General features: G+C 31.4%; 1 protein-coding gene across 1 annotated transcript; it reads right to left on the minus strand.

Annotated features, from left to right (window-relative positions):
• Positions 1–4,080: 4,080 nt before the first annotated feature.
• On the minus strand, positions 4,081–19,633 carry LOC134696506 (centromere-associated protein E-like). Its single transcript, XM_063558341.1, has 12 exons — positions 18,935–19,633; positions 18,571–18,711; positions 16,280–16,453; positions 14,710–14,838; positions 13,831–14,019; positions 13,136–13,261; positions 10,701–10,826; positions 9,539–9,691; positions 8,046–8,271; positions 6,993–7,085; positions 6,130–6,225; positions 4,081–4,399 (listed from the first exon to the last, which is right to left on the minus strand). Exons 1-12 carry the CDS (start codon positions 19,627–19,629, stop codon positions 4,091–4,093), a joined length of 2,457 nt encoding a protein of 818 aa, XP_063414411.1. The 5' UTR covers positions 19,630–19,633; the 3' UTR covers positions 4,081–4,090.
• Between the last annotated feature and the right edge of the window lie 2,410 nt (positions 19,634–22,043).

Consider the following 22,043-nt stretch of genomic DNA (forward strand, 5'->3'; position numbering starts at 1 on the left):
GATGTATAAGTACAGAGCCACGTCATTTATGTATCAAAGAAACAGAAAAAGAAATATAGAAAAAGCACATTTAAAAGAATGAAAGACAATTCAGTATACATACATTGTACATACAGAAGTGTTTCAATTATCGTTACCCCAATTAGGTCCTACTTTCCTCAATTTTAACATTAGCGAGTGAGACTAATAACAATATTTATAATTCCATAAGTAACATGTCGGGTGTCACATGTTGAACAGGAACTGCTAACCCTTCCGAAACTAAGATCAACATTGAATTTGTATGGGCTTAGTATGGCTCAGTCTTTAGTTTACTTTGTAGTTATGGAATTCTTAATCTTTTCATCACTTTTTTTTTTTGCCATTGCGTTTCAGGTCTTCTTGTCCCCTTGGTATCTGTCGCTGTTTAACATCTCTCTAAGCTATAGCATCCGAATTCAAATTAAATTTATTGAAAACAAAGGTGTTGCTGGTTCCCAATATTAGTTACTTCAAATTTCCACCTAGCGGATCTTATCTGTACAAGTCTCCAACTCATATGTAATCAGGCTGGTAACTGATAACCTCAAGATTTTCAGCCAGAGAAATAAAGGTTTTATATGCTTTTTAATGATCTTTAGAAATGAAATAATAATTCAAAAAAATACTTTATTTAAAGATTGACCTTTTTGTATCTTACTCCTAATGTTTTTGCCGTGTGATATTCTGTAAATGATTGACAGGAAATGTAAATATTAAATTGAAACCTGAAAATAAGTCTAATGACATCTCTGTTTTATGTCTTAAAACCTTAATATGTACATGGACTGAACTTTGTTCATGGGAAGTGAATCAGTTGCATAAAATACAAATCTTTAAATAGTACACCTAATCTTGCTAATACGCGCGTTTTGTCTTCAAAAGACTCACCAGTGACGCTCGAATAAAAAAATGTTAAAAGATTCCTGAAAACAGTTTGTTTAAGCTAAATTTAGAAACCGCATGATGTATATAAACTCATCATAGATACCAGGAGTGAATTTTGCATCTACGCCAGACGCGCGTTTCGTATACAAAAGACTCATCAGTGACGCTCGAATCCAAAAATATTAAAAAGGCAAAAAAAGTACGAAGTTGAAGAGCATTGAGGACCAAAATTCCTAAAAGTTTTGCCAAATCCAGCAATATATAATCCTTCTATCTGTTTGGTATTCAATACATATTAATATAATCACGAAATTTAGTTCTATTCCCCAGATGACTTTTTCCCACTACATACAAAAATTTAATCATATCGTCCTACCCGATTTATGACTGTTATCCTACATGTACGAAATGTTTGACTGTTTTGTACCAGGAGTGTCACTTTTTTCCTATCAGGTTTGTTTACCTTCTTTTACCTTTTTCCTGTTATCTAATATACGTGGTAATATTGCTTATACACATGTAGATTTGCGTGTATTTGTTTAATTCATTCTAATACATATTGACTACTGGTCCGAACTGAACCTTTAATTTATTATATACTGACTGTTTCTGTTTTTTAAATTGTAGGTACTCCATAATGGCAGTGGCCACTGCAGAAGTCAAAGATGTGACAGAGACTTTATTTGTTTGTTTAATGAATTTAATAAAATTAGCTGTACAACTGGCAAGCTGATCACATAATGATATAGTGTTTTGGTTTTATGTACTAGCACGTCATGGCTAAAAAAGAAAAAGACAAAAAAACATTTAATATTACACAAGACATAACATGGAAAATTAAAGACGAAGCCTATCAAAAACTTGGGGTGATCTCAAGTGCTCCGGAAGGATAAGCAGATCCTGTTCCACATTCGGCACTCGTCGTCTTGCTAATGTTATTACAAACATGGTAAATAGTCTAATTCGATAGGTCAAATTCGTTAAAAGGGAAGGTGATTGTAGTAATGACAAAAGGAACATATCCGATATCATCTGTAAAACGGTTATTCCATTCGGTCAACCAACTTGTGATGGCGTCCATAAAATTTACGAAGGACTGATTTCAACTTCACCATTTGGGACTTTCAGTTTAAAAGCTTTCTTGTGAGCAGCAATCCTCTATCAAGTAAATCAGGATAGGAAATATAAACCCGGAAATGTCGATCAATTGGAAGATATATACTCCGTATTCAGGAGCTGCTGGAATGTTGCTACATAGAAATGGAAAGTTCACAATTGGGAAGCTAAAATCATCTCTTTTTTATTTCAACCGACCTTCATTGTCAATTTCGTGATTTAAGTCAAGATATGCGTCAGAATCACCAGCCCAGTAGTGTTGGAATATCAACAATGTGGTCATTTTTATAAATTTCCTGTTTTAAAAAATTTGAATTTTTCGAAAAGCTAAGGATTTTCTTATCCCAGGCATTGATTACCTTAGCCGTATTCGGTACATTTTTTTGGAATTTTGGATCATCAATGCTCTTCAACTTTTTCTATTTCGCTTTATAAATATTTTGATATGAGAGTCATTGATGAGTCTTATGAAGACGAAACGCGCGCCTGGAGTACTAAATTAAAATCCAGGTACCTTTGATAACTATTTACACCACTGGCTCGATACCACTGCTGATGGACGTTTCATCCCCGAGGGTATCACCAGCCCAGTAGTCAACACTTCGGTGTTGACATGAATATCAATGATGCGGCCATTTTTATAAATTTCATGTTTACAAAACTTTTAATTTTTCGATAAACTATGAATTTTCTTATCCCAGGCAAAGATAACCTTAGTCGTATTTGGCACAATTGTTTTGAATTTTGATCCCCAATGCTCTTCAACTTTGTACTTGTTTCGCTTTATAAATATTTTGATACGAGCGTCACTGATGAGTCTCATGTAGACGAAACGCGCGTCGGCCGTACTAAATTATAATTCTGGTACCTTTGATAACTATTTACACTACTTGATCGATACCACTACTGGTGGACGTTTCATCCCCGAGGGTATCACCAGCCTAGTAGTCAACACTTCGGTATTGACATGAATGTTAATAATGTGGCCTTTTTTATAAATTTCCATTTTTACAAAACTTTGAATTTTTCGAAAAACTCAGGATTTTCTTATCCCAAGCATAGATTACCTTAGCTGTATTTGGCACAATGTTTTGGAATTTTGGATCATCAATGCTCTTCAACTTTGTACTTGTTTCGATTATAAATATTTTGATATGAGCGTCACTGATGAGTCTTATATAGACGAAACGCGCGTCTGGCGTACTAAATTATAATCCTGGTGCCTTTGATAACCTATTAGCTGTATCTGTTTAATTCTAGATCTCTAGTTCGATGGGATAGCTGCGTTCAACATACTCCTCATATTTTAGTTATTTGGTGAGAAAACAGCATCTATATAGTTGAAAATAAAGTTTAAGGATATTGCTTACTTCTTATCTGTCTTCATAAGACGTGTCTGTATAAAATCAGCCTTGAAATTATAAAGGATCGAGACGTCAAAAGGACGGACACAATTGGTTACCATTTAAGATGACAGTATGTTTAAAAAACACGTCCTCTAAACGTAACACATATGTTAATCTAAGTGTTGTAGTTTGATGATTAAATACCTTACTTTCGGTTTAGGAAGTTATGAAAACATAACTTCCGTTTTTCACGAAATATGTCAACAGGAGGATTAAATGACAATAACCTTGATCTGTAAACTTTGAACTATAAAAATATTCTGTCGACGATTGTGCAAAGGCCTTATGTTGCTTAACACCTGTCTTACCTTCATAACCATTATGTTATTTTCCGAATAGTTAGCACCTCACACTTTTTGACATCAAATTAAAAAGAAAAGGTAACTGGGTATAGTTATTCACCTTTAATGGGCCGTTAAAACCAGACCAGAGTAACTTTGAAGCTACACACTCATACATGGTAAATCAGAAGTCGATATCAAAGAATTCCAAAAAAAACCTGGAAGAGAAATAGGACATAATATTTTCATTCAGGGTTTTACTATTGAACTAGTTGAATTGAGTCGCAGCAGCAGATCATATTTTTATATTGATTTTATTATACTTTAAATACTCTTTTATGGAATTCTTTTGGTATATTCTTATACTGAGGTTCACTGCAGTCATTGCTGCCAGTATGCTTGGACAACACCTTTATAGAGCAATGGTCCGTCTATGTGCAGGAACATTGCTGGCCAAACTACGTATCTAACTTTGTCACCACTCCGTACAAATTCTTTATATATGTTTTTATCAAATTTTGAACCTGGTTGAAGATCTTCCTCCAAATGCATATTAGGATCCTGAATAGCCATTAACCAACAAAGACGAATACACTTTTCAAAGAAAGGAGTTTTCATTAATGATAATACCAAATGTTCGTTCTTGTATTCATATTCCCAGTCATGCAATACCATTTTCTCTTGAAGAACCTGAATTAAGATGTTAGAAATTATATTTTAAATACGTTTTGAACAAGTTGTAAATTTTAATCATTTCATTGGTTTTCTTCTAATTTTAAGATTCCATCTGATTTTTAGACCTGCAATTACTATTTGACTTTGAAAATTCATAAGACCCACATTGCGTCAATGTTTTAAAATATATAATGTATACACATGGAAAAAAGTATTGCAACACCAAATTGAAATTGAAATTAAAAAAACATTTTTTTATTTTTTTGGGATATAATTTGGTAAAATAGAACTACTTAAACATTATTTAAGCATCACCTGAGTTTAATCAATAAATATCGACTCGGTAAGTTATCTGCACATGCAGCTACTGTACCCGTAAACAGCAAAACAGATGTTTTCATCCTCATTGTTTTCAACACTTTAAATAACCAAGTTTTTAAAGTTATGTAATAGACACCTCGTAATGGGTCCTCGACAACTCTAAACTGCAGCAAGATGACAGATTATCAGCATGAGAGAAGCAAGGATGTCGCTGTAACAACTGCACGTATTGTTGGTCATCACCACTCCACTATGAGAATAAAAAATGGCACTAAACGATGTTAAAGACCTTCCGAGATAAAGAAGACCCCCTATACCATTTGTTAGGGAAAATCAAGCATAATAAAGGTTGGTCAGAAGGAAACCCATTGCATACAATACAATTCCAAAAAGAGAGTGGTTGGCATACAGGAGTCTTTTAACAAGAACTGTTCGAGATCGACTCATCGCTACTGGTTATCGTGCGATAAGACCATTGCGGAGACCTTTGCTTACGAACAGACACACAGTTTTCCGTAACCAATGTAGTGTAGAGCTCGCTAAAATTGAAAATTAGCATCGTGGAGGAAGATTTATTGTTCCAATGGAATTCGGGTCATCTTCCTTGGACGGATCGTCGCCCATATTTGAACCATATCGAGCATATATTGGACACTTTTGGGTGGAAAGTGCGCAATAGGACACCCCAGTTCAAACACATCATGAAATAAACAATGTCCTTAATCAGAAATGGTTGCTGCTATTTTAGCAACAAATTAGTCGATTTTTGGCAGGATTCAGAAGACGTTAAGATGCGATTATCCGTTTGAATGGAGGCTGCGCACAAAGTACTAATGCTTTGGCGTTTAACGATCAACCATGATCAATCATAATTTTGAAATGTCTGGCATTGTAAAGTTCGACTACAGTCAAAGTTGTAAAATGCATTTTTTTGTACAAAAAACACCTCATTTTGTTATTAAAATTGTGGTTATCTAAATCCTTTTTTTTCAAACAATTTTTGTTCGTTTCAATGCCAATGTTATCATAAACTATGTTTCAATAATATTATACAAATATCTTATATATCATCCAAAAAAAGAGGCTGATTTTTCAAGTTTTGAAAAATCAAGGTGTTGCAATACTTTTTTCCAAGTAATTGCATGTTCGAATAAGTTGATAGATAGGACTCATATAAAATAAAAGAAATTTCATTATGAACAGTAAAAACAAAAGCTGCATTTCAAATCAATATCAATTTTATTGAGGAATACATGATCATTATACAAAAAGTTGCAAAGAAAGACAAGTACATGTAAAAACGTTATAATGTACTAAATCTAAATACATCTGCTAAGAATAAATTTCTTGTCTTTCTCCATATCTTTAATTAATATATATTTTTAAGTAATCTAATTGTATATATTTACTATAATAACGTTTACCTGATTTTCAAGAAGGAAATTTACGCTTTTCTCGGTACTCTGTCTTCTGATTTGAATGATTTCCTTACACACAGGAAATGAAGCAGATTCGTCATTCTTCAAAAGGGTGAGAAGTACTCAATAATAAGTATGGTTTTAATTGAAAAACATAAGTGACTACACAATCCACTAGGACGTGTGTTTTACATATCATTTGCAGATTACAAAGTTATAAAGCTGAAATCAGTTAGTCTGGTAAAAAAATATTTCTGGTCTGCTTTAAACCATTTGTTTACTCCTTATTCGAAGTAGGTAAATATAAAAAAGAAAATCATAAAAATACTGAACTCCGAGGAAAAAATTCAATCGGAAAGTCACAAATCACATGGCAAAATCAAATGACAAAACACACCAAACGAATGGACAACAACTGTCATATTCATGACTTGGTACAGGCATTTTCAAATGAAGAAAATGGTGGATTGAACCTGGTTTTTGTAATCTCACGACAAAACCTGATGTGCAATTGACCACTTTACTTCAAAATTTAGATGCCTTTATAGACTCGAATTATATTATAGTTTGTGTTCACACCAACGGATATGCCCTATTTATATGTCAGACTATTTATTCTAAAGAACAATAATGTTATTGGAAACAATGATTAAAATTCCATGTTATTCCTAACCATATTCATTAAATTCTTATTTTTGTTGACGAATAATTACAAATTTTAAAGGTGTACTGAAGTTTTTGTATAAGAATCACATGTCTACGTATGAACGTGTTGAGACTATTATGTTTTTGCATTCCTCTAAATAGCTATAGCTATTTTTCATAATTTTGTGCCTAAGTAGCAATTGTCTACATAAAGTATAACTTACATAATTAATATCTAAGTGAAGTGTCGTCGAAATACTTTTTCTGATGATGTTCAGTTGTTCAGTAGAAAAAGACACACATTGATGAAAAGTGCACTAAAAAAGAATTATACATAAATATATATCAAATATCTATTTACCCCATTTATCCTTACTTCAAAAATATATAATAATGCAGTGTGCAAAAAAGGGAAAAAAACACGTTTAATAATTCATTTGCAAAATGTGTATTTATATTGCTTCTATTTTTTTCTTTAAACTGTTAAGCGTTTTCTATATTTTTTTACAGAAAATTATGTTTTTGACAGCAATCAAGAAATCTAAAATAACACAATATCTGACTTTGTCCCTAACATCAAAAGAAAATCGTCAAGCTATCGATCTCTTTATTTTATATTAAGTATTTAGATTATAAAAAAGAGGAAGATACCAGAGGAACATTCAAAACTCATACATCGAATTACACTATATAGCTAACAACACGATTGTATAAATACTAAAGACGACGAAAAGAGGTACAAGTTTACTAACAAAATATTTATAATCTAAAACAATTTAGGATAATATCATAGTGCCATGAAGGATACTTTGATCCTGCTGCACTAGTTGCATCCATCGTGTTACTCAAACTCAAATTTAGTATGATTCTCAATCAAAGGAAAGAAGAATCGACTGTAATTATGTAAATTTAACAAAATATTCGTGAAGGATATTTAATTTGTAAATATAATTAAAAAACAGTCATGAATTAACTAATACATCCCAATACTTCAGCATCTGCGAAACAAACATTTGTATAATCTACTCCTATTATCTCAGTATACTGTCTTATTATAGTGGTTTCCGATTAGAAAATTACACTGAAGTTGCAATAACGGTAGTAAAAGATGAAGGAAACTGGTAGTTTATGAACTATCTGCTTTACAATGCATCTTGTACAACTTACAGGTAAAAACGTGACCCCTTATCTTGGTCCGAAATTTCTATAATGTCTTAACCGAATGCGTATGAACTTTCTAAATAGGTAATAGATATATTAACGACAATTGTATATACCATTAATATTCTGTACAAATGACGAATAACAATTTCCTCGATTTCGGATGAATCCATGCCAGGATAATATTCTTTGACTTCGACAGTGACATCCATTGCATCTGTCCATTCATTATCATATAGTTCTCCGTACATTTCACCAATCTTCATTGGCCGATTCGGATCACCAAGATCTGTTATAGCTGGATTTCCAGCTGTCAATTTTTCACCTGCAATACTGCTCAGTCTATGAAATAAACAATAAGTGTATTTTTTATTATTTTTAATCTAAGTTAATAACAGTTAATAAAATTGAGACTGGAAAAGGGGAATGTATCAAAGATACAAAAGCCTGACCAATGAGCAGTAAACAGCCCTAAGCCACAAATGGTTGTTCAATACAGCGAGAAATCCTGCATCCGGAGGCGGGTCTGTTTTTTATATTTCAAATATCATACACGTAAAATCCACGATTGAAGTAACATTGTGACCTATTTCGACGCAAGTGGTTTAAAGAAACCTAAGCTTTTAGTTTTGAATACAAGAGTCAATATGTTGAGCTTAATAACACCTATACTTTTATATGCTAAGTGTAGTAAGCAAACATAAACATAAGTTAAGTAGACAAACTCGCTAACATCCACATGCAACTAAAACAATTATCCTGGAATATCAATAATGTGGTCATTTTTATAAATTTCCAGTTAGTAAAACTTTGAATTTTTTGAAAAAATAAGGATTTTCTTATCCCAGGCATAGATTACCTTAGCCGTATTTGGCACAACTTTTCGGAATTTTGGATCCTCAATGCTCTTCAACTTTGTATTTGTTTGGCTTTATTAATATTTTGATGTGAGCGTCACTGATGAGTCTTATGTAGACGAAACGCGCGTCTGGCGTACTAAATTATAGTCCTGGTACCTTTGATAACTATCCTCATCATGCATGATTGAAAACGTGTTGCGTTGCATGTAAGTCGTAGAATGTAAACGTTAAGTCCAATCAGTACTTAATTGTATGGCCAAGCTCAATGAAGACTAGTCTGAATTCTAGTTTATTTATAAATTCGATATCAATTACCGTTATATTAATGATTTTGTTTACGTAGATATAATCAAACGAAGAATGCTTAATAGGTATAGAACCACTTATACTGTCGTTCAGGAAAAACTATCAAGCAGGTCGTACAACTTTTAAACAAAATACTTCCTACGCATAGTGTACTAACGTTTTCATTTTATGACTTTCAGCTTCGGGTCAGGGGATATAAACTCTAATCCAGAAATTTCACAGTATATACCCTTTGTGAGACCTGAATGACATATAATATTTAATTCAATATTATGTAAAATCTGTCTGTAGTACTGGACAGGATAAAACTTATATAATATTAAGAAAAGTGCAAATTTTATAAAAGAATAATAGGGCAAACAATGGCGGTATTACATTACCGTCTTTCAAGAAGGAAGCCGTGGTTGAATTAAAAAAAAATGGACATGATTTATACAACACACCTTGTTTGCAAGTCATCTTTTTCGTTTCGTAAAGATTGAATTTTGTCATCTTTTTCTTTTTTTAAAGCGGATATCTTATCATCTTTTTCCTTCAATATCAACTTCAACTGTTTTTCCTTTTCTTTTTGCTGTTCCAACTGTTTTTGAAATGAGCTGAATATGAAAAAGAGGTGGATTTGTTCATTCACTTAAAATATAATTGCATTACTGATAAATATATTCTGTTACATTTATAATATTTATTCACCAAATATTTAAATATTTGGACAATATTATAGAAATTTCATCCAAATGGTCTAACCAACAACTACGGAAGTTAGTATCTCTTCTATCCTAGTAGCTACAATATTCTTTCTGATTCACATTTCAAAGAATTTCGCTATGTATGCTATCAATGCAATTAAACATTAACTGTAGCAGGGAAAACAATTTGTATTCACACACCAAATTGAATGTTTAGATGGTACGACAGTAGATTGGATTATTGGTATAAGAAGACGAATACCGGGACTAGACCTACGTCGCTGCATACAATTGATTGAAGTTACGTGTATACTGGAGCATAATTGATTATTCCCTCTCACTGAAGCCAAGATAATTTTGATGATAATTTTCTATGTGTAATGCTTGTTGAAAATTTTCAAACTATCGGCAAACAAGAAGGGACTGTATGATGGGTGTAAAAGTTGCTATTTTCTACAACATTATCAAGCTGCAACTGAATATTTGAGTTTTGCTCTTCATAGATACCAAGAAAACTTGTGGGGAAATTCCTTGTACAATTCATTTCAAACTGACGGCTGCATGGCATACGTTTAAATTGCTTACACCCTACAACTCAGCGTTTTTCAAGCTATAGAACAAATAAAGTATACCTTTTCGTTGAGCTATATACACTTTGATAAAATTTATTCGGAGGGATAGATAGATGTACTGACGAACGGAGTTCAGTAGTTACAAGACATGGTTTCGCCCTTGCCAAAGTTTGATAGAAAATATGTGGTAACTGTTGATATTAAAGGGATACTCACTATGCTTGTTGTCTGTCATTTATATGGAATTGTAAACATTAGATAGCAACAAAATATGAAAATAATATTGAGTTATCTTGGTATTGAAATATCAAAAAAAAACAATGATATATTAATAAATTTTAAAATACCTTAAAATTTTGTCCTCCTTTTCTCTCATTCCGCGTTGAATTTGTTTATCCTTCATGATAATATGATTATGCAAAGAAGCCTTTTCATGTTGAAGCAATATTACAGTTTCTTTCTCCTTGGCAATACTAAGTTCAGTCATATATAGAATTGATAGAATAAAATGATACTTTGGAAGGTAATATATAAATATAAGCAACAGTAGTATACCGCTGTTCAAAACTCATAAACCCATGGACAAAAAACAAAATCGGGGTAACAAATTAAAACCGAGGGAAACGCATTAAGTATAAGAGGAGAACAACGACATAACACTAAAATGTAACACATTCAGAAACGGACCGAGCATCAGACAAAATCCCACGATAATAACAAATATAACAATATATGTATACATATCAAAATTAAATATGACACTTCTTACTCGTCAAAAAAATTGTTGTTACTGTGTTATTAAACGGAACTGTTTGAGACGATTTAAATTTTTCCACTATATTTAGATAATTATAGCGAAATCAACTTTTGCTTGGTGGAGTCTATCAACGTAACAAACAAAACCTGATGGAATTGCATGCACTCCAAACGGAGACCGAATGCATCAATTGGGCAAGAGTCTCTTGCTATTCATTAATAATTACAATCAATAGGACACAATATATGAGTTTCAACTATTCTGATATCTAAAGATTCTTAACTGCTAAATGATATCGCTAGTGAGTTGACACTCATATATATCAATCAACAAATTTGTGATGGTGGCCGTAAAACTTATGTAATGTCAATTTCAGTCAGTCTTGCTCATATCACTGTTTGATCAGATTTGTGTTTGATACACACCCTTGCTAAAGAAATTCATATATGGTAAACATGCATTGTGATGTATCAATAGAGATATTTACATGGCACTTTATTAAACAATTACTCTTTAATTTAAACATTTAAATAAATTTATGAATAGGCAGTTCACGCTCATGAATAATTTCCTTTTTTTCATTCTTTCAAAAATTAAATACGAAGGAAAAAGATAACCTCATTTGTACATGTAATTAAATGATTAATGCTATAATCATTTTTTTTACGATAATGCTTGCTTCTAGAATACGGTACATTTATTGGATGTTCGTATAAATATATTAAGCTATAAGTAAGTAGAAGATTGACCTGACGTTAGAAATTGTTGTGGTATTTATACTACGACTCCAGCAAGTCCCAAAATGCTCTGTTAGAATACTGTCAAAGGTCTTACGGACAAGCTATAAAACGGATGTATGCGGTAATCATCGACGTAGCAGCAAGTTACAGAAATAAAAGGCAAAGACATCTGGTTTTATATTTTTGCCGAATTTATATGGACTTTTTGTTTTATTGCTTGATTTTTGTCAATCGTATATATATTATAATTTCATTTTTTTTAACTTATTATTTAGTTGATTTGGAATCTTCTGTAAGTGTATTTTCTTTTAAATATTCATCATGTTCATAGTATCATCGCCTTTGGATATTGGTTAAAAAAATACATTTGGAATTATAGTCAGGACACAGATTACTCCAAATGTAAAATTTATTCAATTAAGTACGATATGTATAGATTATTACATGGCATTTTTCATATCAAACCCTTTATCGGCCCAAGGTTGTGATATCAGCCCAAGAGCCGAAGGCTCGAGGGCTGATATCATGAACGAGGGCCGATAAAGGGTCTGATATGAAAAATGACATGTAATTATCTTTTTATCATATACTTCAGCAGAAGATATTCAGACAAGAACTATTAAAACTTAATTTTGTTTGTCTTTGCACTTTCAAAAATATTTTCAGACAACCAAAGCAAATTCTTTTCTTTAATTGTTTTGTTGATATAACAAGCATTTTATTTGTTTTGTCATGTTCTTTATTAATATTGTCACCTCATTTAAATCTTTTAAAACAACTTTAACTTAATTCATTTATGCTCCTCAACTATTTTTGGAAAAGTCTGATCACTTGCCGTTTTCCGCGTTCTGTTGTCGTTTTCAATCAAATTTCCGGAAATGCACGAAGGTGCATGTGATAAACGCCACGGAAATTAACGGAAAGGCATGTGATAACATTCCGGAAGCAGTCAATAAAGGTACCTTTATCAGCCCGCTATGGAAATTCTTAAGAATCTGGTCAATAAACCTAGTAATCCTTTCATAGCCTTTTGATATTTTCAAATGTTATTGAACTGTAAAATTTTAGTAATATTGTATACAAGTATATGATAACAATATATCTCGTGGGGTTAATACTCAAGTTATCGCACATGGCAATAACACTTAACCTATGATTTATGCTCAAAAATGAATATAAGGAAGTAAAACTGAAATAGCATAATAATGAAATGATCTAAAGTTTTATACATGTAGACACTATTGAAATATGCATCAACTCAGACCATTATCCAATAATAAAATACCTTAAATTTTTGTCTACATTTTCTTTCGTCACTCGTTGAATTTCCTTATCTTTCATAATAATATGATTATGTAAAGTAAGCCTCTCTCCCTGCAGTTTGGCAACTTTCTCTTTCTCCTCGGCGAGACTGGATTCAGTAAAACAAAAATTGTTGTTATTTCTTGAAATTTTTCAGAATGATTGCATAGTGCTTTTATTTAAGAAAACAACATCGTCATCTTTAGTGTACACATTGTGAATGTGCAGTTACAGATCAAAACTGTTTGTGTGCAGGTATATTGATGTTATAAGTATGTTCCCAGCATATTGTTACTATGGAAATTAATTTTCAAAGAATTGCATTTCAAATTCAATATAATGTCTCAAACCGTATTAACATTTCAAAGCTAAATTGATTAAGATTGGTAAGTGTTAACGCCACTTTATGGACAGAGGAAACAAGATTGCCAGTAGAGAGCTACCGACCTTCGGTAGGAAAACTAACATTTTCTTCTCAATCAAGATTGATGTCGAGCACACCAACTGCTGCTGGATTCGAACTAATAGCTCATGGTGATATAAGACTAGTAATTCAGTAGTTGGACTACTAAATCGCTTGACCAACGAGGTACCAGATATGTCAAGATATAAAGTAGAAATAATAGATAGTTTATATAACATGTATAACCCAAAACCGAAGTCTGAATTCTAGCCTACCTGAATTGTAATTCTGTATTACGAATTTCTAATGCCTTAAACTCGATTTGATTCTGCTCTTGTGCTTTCTTCATCTGATTAAAGGTAACTGTTTTTAGTTTTTCCATTTCCTTGTGTTTGGAACTATATTCTCCTTCTTGTTTTAACAGTTTCAATTCCATTATTTCTATCTCTTTTGTGTATGTTTCTCTAAACAAAAAAAGTTTCATGTAGAAAAGATTATATGGATTGTATATGTTTTAGTTAATTTCAAATGAATATCATCTAGTTGAGTACGATTGTGTAGCGGATTAGATAAATAATGTAACAATTAATATCAATTTCCGTTGTGGGAAAAGTTCTATAAAATGTTTTTATATAGAAATCAATAACTAAAATAAAGCACTTTTATATATCAAGTTGAAAATATTTGCAAAGCACAACAGTATATACCCATCTTTATCGTTTAATAAATGTTGTAGAATAGTATCAACGACGCTGTTCGTGAACGTGTTTTTAAGAATATGTTTTGGGTCAATGTTGTGTTGTAATATATCAATATATACATCATTGAAAGAAAATCATTATGTTCTGCTTCAAAATGTCCTAAAATTGGGTAGCAGTAGTTTTACCTGCTCTATCTGAAATCTGATTTATTTATTATCGATGAAACAAAATATTTAGCTACATAAGATTAGTTAGCTAAGAGAGTCAACTGGTGCAGAGGGCTGTATTCTACAATGGCCGTCAATTGGGTTACTTTTTTAAAACATTCAGAATATTGTTGGGGTCGAAAGAAATATTTAAAACGGAACTGTTCAAAGCCAGGATATCATTTATTCTTATTTTTATTTTTTAAATACTTTTCTATATATTTAACAATTTTGATTTTATTATTACATTCGTTTGTCCTTCGTCTTCATATCTAATTCAAATTGAGTTCTTATTTCTGCTTCTTTTGAGTCTATATCAATCGTCCAACTTGCGTATTTGTGATTTAAAGTCTCCAAATCTTTTTCCTTATCAAAACTGAAAATCAGAACATTGCCGCAACATTACATACATCGTTAACGCAATTTACTTATATTATAAATATTACAAAAACATCATTTCTGTTAACGTTGTCAGTAACACAAACACTAATCTGCGTTGAACTTCGACGTTAGTCCGATTCATAGTTTAAAATTCAAAATAGTCTAAATTGGAAGTAAAATCTGAAACTGCTAATTTAGAACAGTCACATTTAATTTATTGGAAACCTTTATTTTTGACTCCATCAAGCGTTAAAAATATAACGTAAGGGTACCCAAATTGCACCAAGTACCCAAATTGCACCTATTTGGAAAAAAATAGCAACGATAATCTTACAAGATTTCATAGAGACTAAACAATTTGTGTTTTTATGATTTGATACTATGGACGTCTTTCAACAAAGGTAAACATATTTAGATATACACAAAACGTTCACAGTATTTATCAACAGATTGACTGTATACTGAAAAAGCAAAATGTACGAAAACGTCACCATGCGACGTAATCAAAACGTCATCTTTTTAAAATAAGCAAATACAATATATTATAAGTATCCATTTCGTAAAATATGAAGAGTAAGCATGGACTATAATCCAACTGTTCAAAATATTTCAAGAAATTAAACAAAAGCTCGGTTATTAGACTTTTGACGATGTGAATTTCAGCATAGAGGCAATTTGGGTACTCCTCATTACAGAATCATGGATAGTTTGGAGGTTGATTCAAACCCATTTTTTTATGACTCAATATGAATTAAAAATTGAAACTGGTGTGACTTAACAATAAAGAAGGATAGGGCTACAAAATAAACACAGTATGGACATTTTTTTCTTGATCATAAAAAACGTAGGTGAAAAAACTGTCAAAAAAGGTGCAATTTGGGTACCGTCACGTTATGTAGAATTCTCGAAGATTTTCTGACGTTTATATCCATTTTTATTTCGATGAGATTTGTCCTGTTGATATCGATATCCTCAATTTGATATACTATGAAAATGAATCTTAACACTATAGTTGTCTAAAAAGGAGGATGTCAACTAAAGCAACAACGAATCTCAAATATGTGTTTTAGGGATAATTCTTTGAACACTACACGGGTGCCACATGTGGAGTTGTTTATGTGTACCATTCCGGAGCACATGAGATCAATTTCATTTTTGGTGGGATTCGTATTGCCCAGTCTAAAGTTTTCTGTTGTTTACTATTGTTTATATATTGGTCTTTTTCTATTTTAGTCATGGCGTTTAAGAAAATCTACGTATGAGCCTCTGGTATTTTTAACCATTCTTTTATAAATGTTATGTTTTAATACTATGTACATCATTATTTAGGAAAACGTATGATACACATGAATCGAAATCATTATACACTATATTAACACATATTGTACTTATGTCAAAGGAAGTGTCAATTAAGCTTTTAAAATAAATCGGCTTACCATTCATTTGTTTTTTCATGCATGTACTTCAGAATATACTCAGTTTGTTGCTTGACGACTTCCATTTCAGGAGCTACTTTTATTTCAAATAGTACCCCTTTGCTTTTTTGACACTCCGCTTCTTTGGCATTAGACGCATATGTGTAAAGCACACCTATCAAATCTTGCGTTGTGCTTCAAGAAAGAATAGACTAAAATGTAATATTAATTTATATGATTTTTTTTTCAAGGGGGAATCCTTCAAATAGACAACATCCAACCAGAGCAGAAAACTGCCCAAGGCTTCCATTTGGTCTTCAACACAGCGCGAAAATCATGCACCTGAAGGCGGTCTTTAGCTTGCCTCTAAACAATAACGAAGGTATACTAATGTATAGTAGTTCAGTGAAACCAAACGTTACAATTAAACCCGAAACTATGTGTCTTTGTAAAGGCAAATATTTTAAAACATTAATTTTATCTTAATAATGGTTCAAAAATTTGAATGCATGCTTAATTAATATATAGATAAATTGATTGATGGAGGTAAACCGTAGCTGGCATAAATGCCTAGATAATCCGGTCTTGGTTAAACAAGATGCTCACATGAGCCCGAATAGCTCCCTTGGCAACATTAAACTTACATCAACAGTGAAGCCATTGTTCACGAAGTAAGTAAAATTGAAATAAATACAATTTAAAAATAATTCATAATAATGTTTAATATATGTAAGGACAAAAATCTAGTCAATAAACAATGTCAATGTCTATAAACTTCTATCATAAAATTCGAAGTATAAATTTAAACTATAAAGATTGGTCAATATTTTTCTGTTAGACGCAGTGATTAAGGTGGCTCGGGTGTCTTCCTCCATCTTGTATTTGGAAGAACTTTGGTCTAGATATTTGATGAAATGTGCAAATTTTTAGAGTTGCATGTAATCTATGTTAAAAAAAATTGTGTTTCATCATAACTACAGCTGTAATTTCTCAAAAACACATTGTTTGAGTCTGATTTTTTTTCAACTTTGACAAATAAGGGTAGAAAACTCAGATAAAGTTATTATAAATTTTTGTATACTAGAAAGTGTTATGAATTTACCTAATTTGATATGTAGCTAGAAAACAAGTTCGGTGACCGCATTTTTTTCTTTTTCTTATCTAAAAGCATGTTATAAGAGCAACCTTCTCACAATTTATCTTAAAGTTCTGATAGTACGTTTTCTTTTTATCGCACAAAATTTGATTTTCCATGCATAATCTTTTCAAAATCGGACAATTTTGCACAACCTGTAGCGTGAAAAAAAGTCCAGTGACCCAAACTTTTTAATATATTTTCGCAAAAAACATAAAAAAAAATCATTTTCACAAGTTATGAACAAATTCTATCAATTCTAATTAAGACTCCCTAGCCACCTTAAAAAACCGTTTTGTATCTTGTAACTTTGAAAATAATTGCCGAAAACGAAAAATGAGGGAAAATTGTCATTCACAAGTTCTTTTATGATCAAAATAGCCGTTTATTATTTTACTCTGAAGCGACACCGCTGCTGGTGGAACGTTAAAAGATTTTGAAATCACTTAAAAAAGAAGGATAAATCTCTCTAATGCAAGATGTTACTCCTTGATCGGTTATTTCCGTGCTAAAAAGTTAAAACAAGCTACAATTGTTTGCACCTGTCCTAAGTCAAACACTTGTTGCTCAGTTGTTGCCATTTGTTGGTATGGTTCATACTTTGTGTTTCTCGTTTCTCGTATTTTTATATAAATTAGACTATTGGTTTTCCTGTTTAATTGATTTTACAATACACTTTTTGGGCCCTTTAGAGGTTGATGTTTCATGTGACCCAATGATCAATGTTGAAAGCAGTACATAGGCCTATGAAGATTTACTCTTTACAAATTGTCACTTGGATCGAGAGTTGTCTTATTGTCATTCATAACAAATCTTTTTATATCTAATTATCCATTAATGGTATCGCTATTATAAAAAACATCTTACTAAAAACAGCAGAAAGAATTCTACAATTTAACAAATTATGACAGTCGTTGTTCATTCGTTTGATGTGTTTTATCAGTTGATTTTGCCATTCGATTAGGGACTTTCCGTTTTGATTTTTCCTCGGAGTTCAGTATTTTTGCGAATTTACTTTTTGTTTGCAAAGTTTTCCTTTTTATGATGTAGATATTACAAAAAAAGGCAAGCAAGTGTTTATATATTTTTAAATTGTACAATAATTAGCAGATTTTGGGATAAAAAAAAATGTTTTGCTTCTGAATAAATATTTGAAAAATAAATTGCAGGAATTAACCTTAATGATGCTTCGCTTGTTCTGGGCTCATCAGGGTGTTCAGTCCCATCATTTATTGTCACTGTCATTAACTGTGATGCAAGATCATCAACTGTAACTTGTTGATTTGGAGGAGGGAACTGTTCCTCATGTCCTGGGTTTCTGCAACATCAATTTAAAATTACTATAAAATACTATGTGTACTCATATTTTGGGGATTCAATTGACTAAAAGTTACATGCAAAATAGTTTTTGACTATCCTTGTATCATATAAATGTCTATTTGTTCAAACATACATGAAATGCGATTATTTTAATTATTCTAAAAAGATGTTTTACTACTTACTTTTAATTTAAATTTAGAAACGAAAATGTATGTACTCACACTAACTTCCTGTCCAAATATGCTTTATTTTCGAGATCTGAGTGAAATGCTGCAGCTTTACCTAACTGTCTGCATTGTGCTATTTTATCATAGTCTTCTATTGCACTTTTGAACTTAATCCAAGAAGACAAGATTCTCAATGAGTATGTTTCTTTATAAACTGACTCTAAATTAGATTCCGCTGTTTTAATTAACATATGTTTTCTTTGGTAACTCTTTTTTAGTTCCTCAATTTGTTCTTCTATACTAGCAACTTTACATTCCCCTAACCAAGGGCTGGTATGCATTCTTGTTTTGTCTTGGTTTTTTATTTTTTCATGTATAACCATAAGCTCTTTCTCTTTTTCTTTATATACTTTCTTATCATACGCTAGCTCTGTCAATTTTTCATTCATGACTCCCTTCATACAGTGTACGTCGTTCTTGATATTAGCTGCTGTTTGACTTGGAGAAATGATAGAATGGTCTGCTTGAATTTTACAGTATGTGCATACTACTTTGCAACACACGTTGCAGTATCCTGAAATAGGTTTCGTATGACTGCCACATAAGTAATCGGCAGTTGAATTTTGTTTACCAATCATACAGTACTGCAGTTCTAAATGAGATGGCATACATTCGCTGCAAATATAGTGACGGCAAGATGTACAAACTTTAGTCGAACTATTACGTTTACAAATACCACAAACCTCCATGATGTTGTTGTATAGCTTAATTTATTACTTCCCGGATTAAAGTTCAATATTATAAATGTTATATATATAGTTATGGATATTTTTAGCATATTGACACATCGATATACAGCGTTTAATTTTTATGTTAAAACTGAATATTAAAAAGACAAATTCCTCCAAACACAAAATATAAAGTTGAAGAGCACTGAGGACCCAAAAATCCTAAAGTTGTGCTCATGCCTATTTATTCAGATAAAAGTATGATGATTGATTGAGATTTAATAGTATATATATAATTATATATAAAATTGTACGATATTGTTATATTTTTAATTTTACGATAGACATACGATGTAAAAAGATGTTTACTGAAGCCTAGTTAACATGTAGAAAAATAAAAATCACTGAAATACTCAACTATTTTTTTAAAATGAGGGTCCCTAATCAAATGTCAAAATCGAAAGATCAAACACATCAAACGAATGGATCACAATTGTAATATTGCTTAATTGATGCAGGCATTTTCTTATGTAAAACATGGTGGATTAAACCTGGTTGTTTAGCTAGCTAAACCTGACTTGCATGGCAGTCGCATAAAATTCTATTATATTGACAACTATGTGTGAACAAAACAAACAGACACAATAGGCAAACATTTCAATAGTAGTAGTACATAGAACACAATCTTTTGGTATCATCTTAATTACTCTAAACAAATAAACATACTAACCATGGAAGAATATCACAATGACGGGATGTATAAATCGCGTCATATGAAAGAAACACAAAAAAAGACATATCATCAAAGCATATACAGTCCATGATCTAAGCCCAAGAATTTGCATCAAAATGATGTTGAATAAAAAGTGAACTTATCTTCTGCACCACTTAGAAAACACCATATTTTAAAATTAAACTGTCACATCAATTATAGTATGTTAGTTCACAGATACCACATGGTTTCTCTCTCAATTTATAGGTGAAAATTGTTGCAAGAAATAAAAATGAAATACACAATACCAATCAAGAATAGTATCTTTTTTTTCAATATATATACAAATGTATATGATTTAGATTTTTTTACAATATTTGTTTTCTTTCTAAATTTGCAAGATAAGAATAATTTAAAAACCATCTACAAAAATAATTAGTTTTCAAATAAACCTTGATAGTTATGATTAACAAACTCAAAGAATATTTCCCCCCCCCTCAATTTTTTTTTTAATTTAAAAAAAAAGAAGGAGGCTTTTCAACCCCAATGTGTCTGTGCATTTTCCTAAAACTTTCAAAATGTTACAATTTTGTGTTTAAAACATCTGTTTGTTAAGTAATATAAATGGTCGCCTTATCAGTATGAAATGACAAATTTATAGCCCTACTTAACCATTTTATAATTGAGAGAAGATATGAAATTTTCACTTTCTTGTGCATGGAGTTAGGACTGATATAAGAAAAAAGAAAGAAAAGAAAACTAAAACTATTAAAAAAGCCTGTGCTGACATGAATTATCATTGATATGTCAATATTTATAAATTAACTGTTAACAAATAAAAATAGAATTTTTAAAATACTAAGGCTCTTCAACTTCGTACTTTATTTTGGCTTTTTTTTAAATACAAAATTTAATCCTGGTATATATGATGAGTTTATTTCCTTAATATTGACAAGCATGTGTGAACAAAACAAACAGACATTAAAAGTAAAAATGTCAAAAATAGGGGTACATCTGTAAACATTGTGTTATAATCTTAATCAATTTAAAAACAAACAAAATTATTGTTAAATAAGAAACATGCAATTGTTCTGATTATCTGTTAAACAAGAAAATTTTGGACCAAGAGCATACACAAGTCGACCATTGGTCAGACAAATGTGTCCTGTAAGAGTGTCTATGAATATTAACCTTTTAATTTAAGTTAATTTTTTTTTAATCTGGTATCATTCTTGCAATATACAATAAATATGCACGATAATTACATCTGTACTTAGTTAGTCTTTTGTGTTTTGGGGTTGTTGTTTTTTTTTTGTGCATTTGAACGTTTTTTATTGCGTGCATTTCGCTGAAGTAGTATATGTAAACTCATCATACATACCAGGATTATAATTTAATAAGCCAGACGCGCGTTTTGTCTACAAAAGACTCATCAGTGACGAAGTTGAAGAGCAGTAAGGACCAAAATTCCTAAAAGTTTTGCCAAATACAGCTAAGATTATCTATGCCTGAGGTAGAAAAGCCTTTGTATTTCAAAAAATCTAATTTTTTTACTTTAAATAGTTAATTTATAAATATAATCATATCAATGATAATTCATGTCAGCACAAAAATGCTATATTATTTTAGGGGACAGCTGAATCCTTCCTCTGGGTGCGATATTTTCTCGCTTCATTGAAGACCCATTGCTTTATTAATACCTTGTGCTGTTATATACTCTTTG

The sequence above is a fragment of the Mytilus trossulus genome, chromosome 14 (genome assembly GCF_036588685.1).
Source record: "Mytilus trossulus isolate FHL-02 chromosome 14, PNRI_Mtr1.1.1.hap1, whole genome shotgun sequence".
NCBI lineage: Eukaryota > Metazoa > Mollusca > Bivalvia > Mytilida > Mytilidae > Mytilus > Mytilus trossulus.